Consider the following 10,007-nt stretch of genomic DNA (forward strand, 5'->3'; position numbering starts at 1 on the left):
ATGAGAGAGGGGTAAAAAGGCGAGGGRKGGCGACTACCTGCTRCAATCATMATCATCGACTTCATTTAAATGTTTAGGTGGTTTTGTTTTGTTCTGTTTTGTTTTAAAGGGATTAAAAACACAAATGTGGAGGCTCTTTTGGTATTTGGTGCAGCAGTTAGCAATTACTGAACGATGGATCTCATCCTACCTTTTTACTTGAAAGAATTTGGTTTGGTTTGGTTTTGTTTTGTTTTGTTCCATTACATGTGTGGCGTGGTTTTGAATTTGTTTTTGAATTATATGGCATAGAGCATGAACAATTTGAATTTTTAGGAGGTTAGTGGCAGGGGGACCCCTCTCTAAACCCAGTCTAGGAAAAATAAACATTTCAACTCCTTGCTTGGTTGTACGGGTTTGCAAAATTATAGTAGATTTTGTAGAGATTTATAATTGAATTTTATTTCAATTTTGTGTTTGATTTAAAATAGAAGGTTCGAAACTAAATTCAAAAAATTTATAGATGCAACTGGTATTTTATAGTATATGATTTATTTGTAATTATGTTATTAAACAGTTTGCAGTGATCAAGTTGCTGAAATTGAAGTAGTTGTAAGCTTCTGCATAGATTTTTTCATCCATTCTCTCCAACTAACATGATCTGATAACTACACATCTTAACAACAAGTTTTTTGCAGCACCATGTATATTTTGTTTACACCCTTGTAGCACATTAACTGAATGCCTGTTTTAGAACAATAATACTATCTCCTTGTATGTTCTGTAATGTTAAGTGGGCTTGGATTACAACTAAATGTCAATCAACATGTCAATTCTTATATAAGTTATTTCATTGATCTACTAGAAAGCTATTAAATAGTGAATTTGCATGTAAACATTGTTAAAGTGAATTTTCATATAGGGTACTAACTATTAAGTATCATTGTCCTTCTAAATTATGGTCAATCTCCCATGTCCTGTGTACAAAAAATAAGCAGTGCATCACTATGAGAAGTTTGGATTGGTATGATACAACTATGAAACCACTTTATTTGATAGGCTTTTGCTTTTGGTAACACAACATCCATCAATTGTGTTGTTGCTTGAATTCCAGTTTTTTTATCTCATCCTGTGGTCAAACCTGTATTGATGAATTTCCTAAGCACACTTAAATTTTTATATATACTGTGGAGCTCATCTTATGTTATTATCTAAATCTATTCCAGGCAGAATTCTGGAGTAATGGTCTAAGAAGGCAGCCTGTGGCATTGATTAAAGATCGAGATTTACTCAAGGACAATGGTGGAGAATCTAATATGTTAGAAGAGAAGATTCAAAGGTTGCCTGCAAGAGAGGAAGGGTGGGATAAGAAAATGAAAAGAAAACGTTCAGTAGGCACTGTTTTCACAAGACCTATGGATAGCAATGGAGAGCAAAAAAGGATTGTTCAAAACAAGGTTGTCAGTGAACACRRATTGCAGTCAAATGACACCCACCCTTATAGGTAAAGATCTATTGTAGGCATAAATATGGATTTAGGTTATACAACAGGTTTATTTACCTTGCTCAAATAACAATAAATTATGTTGCACTTTGCATAATAAATAATTGGGTTGGATTTGATTATAGTCAACTCTTGAGCCTATTGGATTTCTTTGTTCGTGGCTTGAAACATTGAATTTTTGACATTCCAATTATTTTAACGACTTTGGCTACTGCCTATTTTGTTAGTAAATGAAGTTGTGATGACCTGATGGGTTTGAAGCCATTAATCAAATGACAAAAAAAAGACATGCATAGATTTCTTCTTTACGGAATTGTCTTAATGCAAATTGACATCAGTACACTACTTTTTGAAATTTGACTTGCTCATTTTGTTGTTGCTTCTAAAGCTTGGTACTTGCAGAATTTTTAGCCATATGATATAGAAATTCTCTCTGTTGGATTGGACTTCATTAATAATTGCACAATTTTGAGCTTTGCTATTTGCATCTATAAGATCTTATACTTGTCCACTCTTAGGTTAGTTATTATTGTCAGAGTAAATTTTTATGTAGTCTACATATCATTCATACCTGTGGAAGATGTTATGGTCCTTATAAGAACTATCTGCATATTAGAAGGAGTAGTGTTTGATTCCTTTGTTTTTATTCCAAAGTAAATCCTTTGTTTTTATTCCAACTTTCACCCTTAGCTTTGTGTTTGATTCATGAAGGAGTAGCTTATACCTTCCTCTCATGCAGACATATTTGGATTATCCTTATGGTAACATATGAAAGGGTGTTTGATTGGAGGATTGCAGGTAGATGGAGGTTTAGGGCCTTCTACCATTAAAACACAGCTGCTGTAGGTGCAAATTGCATTGTTGCTGGGAGTTCAGTGTTTGGAGCTGCAGAACAAGTGTGAATGAAGCCCAAAAACATTTATTAATTAAGCATATGCAAGATATAAAGTTTCCCAACGTGATGTACAATTTGATACCACGAACATGATAAATTTAGGAATTGCTATTCTGATTTGCTTTCTTACATTGTACAATTGTAGAGCTAGCTTTGTTAGATGTATTGATAAAATTGAGGTGGACTACTAAACTACTTGGATTTACCTGGCTTAAGTCTTGTCTCATACTCAGTCTGAGGTTTATCCTTTTTGTTTTGGTTTGGTTCATTTCATATGGATTAAAGCTTTAGTTCTATCCTTGTTTTTTTGGTTTGACAACATGGACTTTTGTAAAATACTGTGCTATTTTGCTGTTTGGGGGTTATAAGGATGATCTAAATAGTATGCCTCTTGTAAGAAATTGGTTGTCATCATAGTAGTTGAAGACATCAGAATTAAATGGAAAAAGCTACTGTTTTGGAAGTCTGTTGATAATTGTATGATTGGGAAGGCTGACTGCTGGTACCTAACTATTTGGAACCATACTGAATTCATAAACTCTATTATGGATTCCTGTTTTATTTGGAATTCTGGGATTTGGTATAAAGTTTTTGGTGATTAATTGATGCAGCTCACCAGCTATTCCTATGCTACATCCATAAGGGATTTTTTTTACTGTAATTGAATGGAGAAGAAAATTACAATATTACGGTCCATGCAAAAGAAAACAATTTTAATGTTGTTTTGGTTTCAAATTGGCAAATGGGAGATTGGTATAGATTCTTCTTATGTGAACAACTGATGCAGCCAACCAGCTACCCTATGCTGCATCATCAAGGAAAGTCTCAAATTGCAAAAGGTCTGCATATAAAAATGGATTTCCACCAGCGATGGACATTGATAAAAGATGAAGTTTGGAATCCTAATGCTTGGATTCCAATTAATAGTAATAGAGTTTGGAAAAGCTATTGATCTTATTGCTTGGCTGAGTTTGTATCGACCGTCTATCATCTTTTGATGTCATATGTGTTTGAAACAGTCATGTCCATCGAAAAGAACCCAAGTTCGTCGCTTTCTTCAAGGGTATGGCTGGATTTCCTTTCAATCGGGTTGCTTGTTTGAATCCATGGTTGGCGATGGCTATTGGGTTGAAACCCTAGGTGCGATTTTGATTGAAATTATTGGGATGGATTATGGGGAAAATAAAATTGAACAGGTCGAGATGATTGTGAAGCGAAATTGATCAGGAACCAGTGTTGGATGCAAGAAAAATCATCGACCTGATCAATGTTTTTCATGATGGGATATCAAACGGAAGGCTACTGTTCGCACCATGTTCATTGATCTCAAAAGTTGTAATCTGGTGGAAAAAAAATGAGAATTGATGGGTCTTACAATATGGATCTACATCTGGGCCAAAAATGGTGTTTCGATTTCATTAAGAGGTATTGGGCCCATAATCTATTATGGTGGATTCCTAAAGATTTAATCTCTTGGGCCTATTATTATTATTATTATTATTATTATTGTTATTATTATTACTAGAAGGGTACTTGCACAATACAGCGAAATACATCTTGATCTTAATATTTATTTTTTATTTTTTTATCTCAATCGATGTTATAATATAGTCTTATGTGATTTTGAAAAAGCGGCGATGTTTTTATTTTTGAATAAAATCTAAATTTGAAGATATCATAAAATTTTAACAAAATTATATCGATATTAGTATCAAATTAACTATTTAAAATTTCTCATTTTTTGTGTAATTTTTTAATTCAATTTTTTTAATTATAATTTAATTTAAGTTCATCGTTAAATCTTCTATAATAAAACCAGTAAAACTTTAAAATCGTTAAAATTCACGGCTCCCGACGCATTACACGAATACACAACTAGTTATAAGTAATATGCATAAACAACATAATAAGCAATTGATTTATTAAGACTTTTAGGTTTCAAAAAGGTGGGTGTATTACGAGCCAATTAAGGAGAGAGTGGAAATTGGAAATATCCGTCCATTAATATTAATATAAATTACACCCATTTCTTCAACAATTGTTGCTGTTTTTTGAACAGGTTATGTTGATTGATTTAATGATAAAGTATGATCAGAACTAAAAAATGCAAGGGATTAATAGTAAAGGTGGAGTGGAAGTGGATCCACCAAAACCCTAATCTTTGAACTACTCATCTAACAATTTCAAAATTTCAATTTGCGCGCCTCTTCACATTCACCTACTCACGCTCCTCTTCTGCCTCAATTGGATCTATCACTACCATTTTTCTTCTTCCAAACCCTAACGCCCAAACCAATTTCAAACAAATTCCAAATGGGTGCCGCAGAAAGCCGACAAGATTTGGAAATCTCCGACTCTGAATCCGAGGAAGAAGAGCAACAGTCGGAGGAGGAAGAAGAAGACGAAATTTATGAAGATGTTAAAGACCACCATTCAGCCACTAAAACCCCGTCCAAGACCCCATCGTCTGTAGACGAAATTGATGCTAAACTAAAAGCCCTGAAACTTAAATACGAATCCAAAAGCCAAAATCTCAAGAACGCTGTTAAGCTTTACATTCATATTGGTGGAAACACTAGTAAGTCGAAATGGGTCGTCGCCGATAAACTCACATCCTATTCTTTCCTTAAAACGACGATGAACGAGGAAGAAGAGGAAGACGAAGCAGAGGGAGATGGGGATTTATATTGGTTTTTGAAAGTTGGGTCAAAAGTTAGGTCTCTGGTTGATCAACGGTTGCAGTTGAAGCCGGTTATGGATAAGTTGCAGATATATTTTGTTTCCAATGGTGTTTATGCTCTGAAGTTTTCCAGTATCGAGGATTACAAGGGTTTTATTGAGCTCTATGAGAAGTGTTTGTTTGAGAACACTTATGGGTTTGAATGTACCGATCAGAATAAGGCTAAGGTTTATGGCAAGGATTTTGTAGCGTGGGCGAATCCTGAAGCTGCTGACGATTCTATGTGGGAGGATGCTGAAGATAGTTTCTCCAAAAGCCCTGCTTTTAAGACTCCGGTCAGAGCCAACCATGATCTCAGAGAGGAGTTTGAGGAGGCTGCAAAAGGGGGAAGTATAAAAAGCTTGGCTTTAGGGGCCTTGGACAATAGTTTTTTGGTAAGTGATTCTGGTATTCAAGTTGTTAAGAATTTCAGTCATGGGATTCATGGAAAAGGAGTTTATGTTAATTTTGATAGTGGGATGACTGGTCATGTTGAATCAACTCCTAGAAAAGCTCTTCTCATGAAAGCTGAAACAAATATGCTGTTAATGAGTCCAATGACTGATGGGAAGCCACACACCAGGGGACTCCATCAGTTTGATATAGAGACAGGGAAAGTTGTAACCGAGTGGAAGTTTGCAAAAGATGGAACTGATATTACAATGCGGGATGTCACAAATGATAGCAAGGGAGCTCAGATGGACCCTTCAGGATCTACTTTCTTGGGTTTGGATGATAATAGGCTTTGTAGGTGGGATATGCGTGACCGCCATGGGATAGTTCAGAATCTTGCTGATGCGAATACCCCTGTCTTGAATTGGACACAAGGACATCAGTTCTCCAGAGGGACTAATTTTCAGTGTTTTGCAACTACTGGTGATGGATCAATTGTTGTTGGCTCTGTTGATGGGAAGATAAGGTTGTACTCTGTCACTTCCATGAGACAAGCCAAGACTGCTTTTCCAGGTCTTGGGTCACCCATTACACATGTGGATGTTACTTATGACGGGAAGTGGATTTTGGGCACAACTGATACTTATTTGGTCCTTATTTGCACATTATATACTGATAAGGATGGGAAATCGAAGACAGGTTTTGCTGGGCGTATGGGAAATAGAATCTCAGCCCCAAGGCTGTTGAAATTGAATCCTCTGGATTCACACAGGGCTGGAATAAACAATAAGTTTCGTGGAGCCCAATTCTCTTGGGTATGCATCTCACTTCACTCGGTTTGTTTTATTTCTATCATATGCGTGATGGTGTGCTTCAAACTAACATTTTATTGTGATCGCAATATCTGGTTTGTGGATCTATGTAGTCGCATAGTGGCGTCCTATTTGAAAGAGCCGTATGCTCATTTCTCAATTCGCTGTCTTTGTAATATAAGATAATGATTGGTGGTTCAGGTTGATGTCTCCATGGTTCACATTATGCTCGTTGATTCTATATTTATTGTAACATCTTACAGTAAATTTACAACCCATTTGTTTTTATGAAAACTAGTTGATAGATACACAGGTAGGATTGCAGGCTACTTCTTTTCAGCTTTGTTTAGTTATACTTCCTTCACTACTCTGCTTAAATTCATCTTTTCTAATTCAGTGCCGTATTTTTTTAATATTAATATATCTGATAAGGCGAGAACAACTAATTGTGAAACTAAAGGAGCTTACACCTTGATCTTTGAAGGCTTATGCTTCAACCTGTGGATGGTGAAATGGCTGACGTTGTGCCTGTATAACTATTCCTTCATGATGATGGTCCTTCAACCAGCATGCAATTTGTACTCATTTATAACATGTTAGAGGGAAAATGAAAGAAAATAAACTAAAACTGTGATGGTCATAAAAAACCAAGAATGCTAATTTAGCATGGTATCAATGCTATTTACTTTAACTGTTCTTTTACGTTGATTCACATGGTGTGGGGGGCTATGGAATGGCAATGGACACTGTGATGCATCCTAGATATTACTGTTTGTATAATAAATTGTTTTATATCTTTTGGGTTGCTAGAACTTTGGATTGATATATAGGCCTTTTCATGACTGTCATAGGTAACTGAAGATGGGAAGCAAGAGCGCCACCTTGTTGCCACAGTGGGCAAGTTCAGTGTGATATGGAACTTCCAACAGGTGAAGGATGGTACTCATGAATGCTATAGGAATCAGGTGGGTCTGAAGAGTTGCTACTGCTACAAGATAGTCCCTAAAGACGATTCAATTGTTGATAGTCGTTTCATGCATGAGAAGTTTGCAGTTAGTGATTCCCCTGAGGCTCCACTGGTTGTGGCTACTCCCATGAAAGTTAGCTCTTTCAGCATATCTAGCAGACTTTCTTACGCTTAAGAAATGATCCTTGTCGACCTTTGAACCTTCTTAGATTCTGTTTCTGTGATTTGTGTCCGAAAAAGGAACTTTCTTCCTTGTACTGTCATTATCAACAACTCGACGTACTTTTCTTGTTAGCAACTAGATTGTTGTAATGGTTAAGGAGAACCTTTAGTGCTTGATTTTCGTTTAAGGTTAATCAAAATCGTTGCTGATGAACATGTTATCTACTAACATCATATGAAGTTAAGCCCTTTTAGTTTTTATCTTTCTTTCAAATGTTTATATTAATTTTTGAGTCAATGGCTGAAAAGAATTTGGATAAGTTGTGTCCTTCCATCACATATTTGTGGATTCAAGTGCTCACTTGGATATTAGTGGGCCCCTTGTGGTTTTTATGCCTACAGAGTGGCAGTTGGATTGTTATTTGTTGATAAGGAGAAAGAAATGTACATTTCAATTGGAAGAAGCTCCCATATACTGGTAAGCTCTTGTTCTTCATCTTTTCTTGCAAAATACAGCATATGTAACAGTACATTAAGAACAGCATATGGTACAACTCCCATATATTCTCCGGGTAGATGGGGCAGGGGTGCCCGACACTTGAGAACTGCCATTCAAGCTCAGCAGCGACCCACATGGCTTCCTGGGCTTGACCCTCCACCCTATCTTGATGGAACGTAAGCCCTTACAATACTCTCACATTGGCATTAGTAAAAAAGCATAGTTGGTCGTCTCTCATATCTTTGTCGCTCAATTCTTTTTAACATACTGCTTTTATTTTCTTTCTTTTCTTTCTTTTCTTTCTTTGAAGTCTTGCTGGAGATTTCGGGTTTGACCCTCTTGGACTTGGAGAGGATCCTGAGAGCTTGAAGTGGTATGTGCAGGCAGAACTGGTTCATGCTCGCTTTGCTATGGCTGGAGTCGCTGGAATTCTTTTCACTGATGTGAGTTTGTTTCTCTTCCCCTAGCATCTTAGTATTATACTCCCTCCGTCCCAAAATAATATCCACAAAGAAGAAGAGTGTTTTAGAAACATGTGATTATTACAACTTTAATCAACTAAATGACAATTTTACCGAACATTTTTGTTGCAGTTGCTTCGTGTTACAGGGTTAAGCAACCTACCAGTGTGGTACGAAGCAGGTGCCACCAAGTTTGATTTTGCCAGTACTAGAACTCTGTTCATTGTTCAACTACTTTTGATGGGGTAAAACCAGACACTTTTGAACAGTCATAAATTGATTAAACGTTGCCTTGCTCCTATAGTTCACTTTCTGGCTCCAAAATTCACTTCTGCAGGTTTGCTGAGACCAAAAGGTACATGGATTTCACTAATCCAGGGTCTCAAGCCAAAGAAGGGTCGTTTTTCGGTTTGGAAGCTGCCCTAGAAGGTTTAGAACCTGGGTAAAAAGTTGGTTACCTTAATATTGACAATCTTGATTCAACATTTTGGTGCAATTTCTCTATTAATACATATAATAACCAATAAAAGATGTAGGTTATGGCCATTTTTTATAGACTGATTCTATATATGGTAATGATATATAACAGATATCCTGGTGGGCCTTTGCTAAATCCTCTTGGTCTTGCTAAGGACATAAGAAATGCTGATGAGTGGAAGCTGAAGGAGATAAAAAATGGTGCAATCTTTTTTATCTTGATATTTGGATTATGTTGCAGCTATTAGTAAGTAGTAACTGGTTTTGGACTAATGGAGTGGGATGTTTTAGGGCGGCTTGCAATGGTGGCGATGGTTGGGATGTTCGTGCAGGCTAACGTGACTCATGTGGGGCCTATCGACAACCTTATTAGGCACTTATCGAACCCGTGGCATGAAACTATCATCCAAACCCTTGCTGGGTCTGGTTCTTGATTTCTTGTGGCCAATTCTGAATGAAGCACGACTGTTGTCACTATGGCAATAGAAGGAAATGGAAAGGGAGATTCTTGTTGCTGAAGTAAATGATGTGTGTGTGTTTGCTTGACTTCGTTTGATTACAAGACATAATGGACTAAAAAATTATATTATTTTTGGGTCCAATCAAATTCTTGTATCTCTTGGTTTGTGGTGTTATTATTTGATTATATAAAACATTCAATTAAATAATAAAAGTTGCAGTCTAACACAAAAAGAATACATAAACAAAAGAGAAGGGTAACATGATTTCGTTAAGAATGTAAAACAGTTTAACTACGAACAAACCATGAAAAGATTCCTACATAGCATATGTATTTCACACCGAAATTACTGAATTTGTGCATATATGATCAATTAGCACAAAAGTATACACTTCATTGATTATTAGATGTAACATCCCATATCACACATTGCATGTAACATATACTTCATATAGGAAATACATGTATTTACATCATTCAGGTTCTTTAGTACAAGAATCTACCAATATGAAATACATGGTTTAAAAATTCAAAATACAAATTCTTGTACTAGTCAATGATCATCTGTCAAAATTATACATATCATCATCCAATCCTCATGCAGGTAAACATATAGGGAAATTATTACATTTTCCCTTTCCCTTTACTTTCAGCACTTCCTGTAATATATATTTAAAAT

At 36.1% G+C, this 10,007-nt stretch overlaps 2 protein-coding genes across 2 annotated transcripts; both read left to right on the forward strand.

Moving 5' to 3' along the window:
- The first annotated feature begins 4,691 nt into the window (after positions 1-4,691).
- LOC112509656 (protein CYPRO4) lies at positions 4,692-7,639 on the forward strand. Its single transcript, XM_025114729.1, has 2 exons — positions 4,692-6,305; positions 7,154-7,639. The coding sequence occupies exons 1-2, from the start codon at positions 4,692-4,694 to the stop codon at positions 7,442-7,444; spliced, it is 1,905 nt and encodes a 634-aa protein (XP_024970497.1). The 3' UTR covers positions 7,445-7,639.
- A 220-nt stretch (positions 7,640-7,859) lies between these two features.
- Positions 7,860-9,536, forward strand: LOC112509657 (photosystem I chlorophyll a/b-binding protein 5, chloroplastic). Its single transcript, XM_025114730.1, has 6 exons — positions 7,860-8,106; positions 8,241-8,373; positions 8,524-8,636; positions 8,729-8,833; positions 8,981-9,069; positions 9,160-9,536. The coding sequence occupies exons 1-6, from the start codon at positions 7,874-7,876 to the stop codon at positions 9,300-9,302; spliced, it is 816 nt and encodes a 271-aa protein (XP_024970498.1). The 5' UTR covers positions 7,860-7,873; the 3' UTR covers positions 9,303-9,536.
- The last annotated feature ends 471 nt before the right edge of the window (positions 9,537-10,007 follow it).

The sequence above is a fragment of the Cynara cardunculus genome (assembly GCF_001531365.2).
Source record: "Cynara cardunculus var. scolymus isolate 2C chromosome LG 3, CcrdV1, whole genome shotgun sequence".
In the NCBI taxonomy this organism is placed as follows: domain Eukaryota; kingdom Viridiplantae; phylum Streptophyta; class Magnoliopsida; order Asterales; family Asteraceae; genus Cynara; species Cynara cardunculus.

Excerpts from the sequence above, each read along its gene's own strand:
- LOC112509656 (XM_025114729.1), top strand. The coding sequence starts at position 4,692 with ATGGGTGCCGCAGAAAGCCGACAAGATTTGGAAATCTCCGACTCTGAA. Across the intron at positions 6,306-7,153 it reads GTGGAGCCCAATTCTCTTGG|GTAACTGAAGATGGGAAGCA; the intron begins GTATGCATCTCA and ends TGACTGTCATAG.
- LOC112509657 (XM_025114730.1), top strand. The coding sequence starts at position 7,874 with ATGTACATTTCAATTGGAAGAAGCTCCCATATACTGGTAAGCTCTTGT. Across the intron at positions 8,107-8,240 it reads CCACCCTATCTTGATGGAAC|TCTTGCTGGAGATTTCGGGT; the intron begins GTAAGCCCTTAC and ends CTTTCTTTGAAG. Across the intron at positions 8,637-8,728 it reads GTTCAACTACTTTTGATGGG|GTTTGCTGAGACCAAAAGGT; the intron begins GTAAAACCAGAC and ends TCACTTCTGCAG.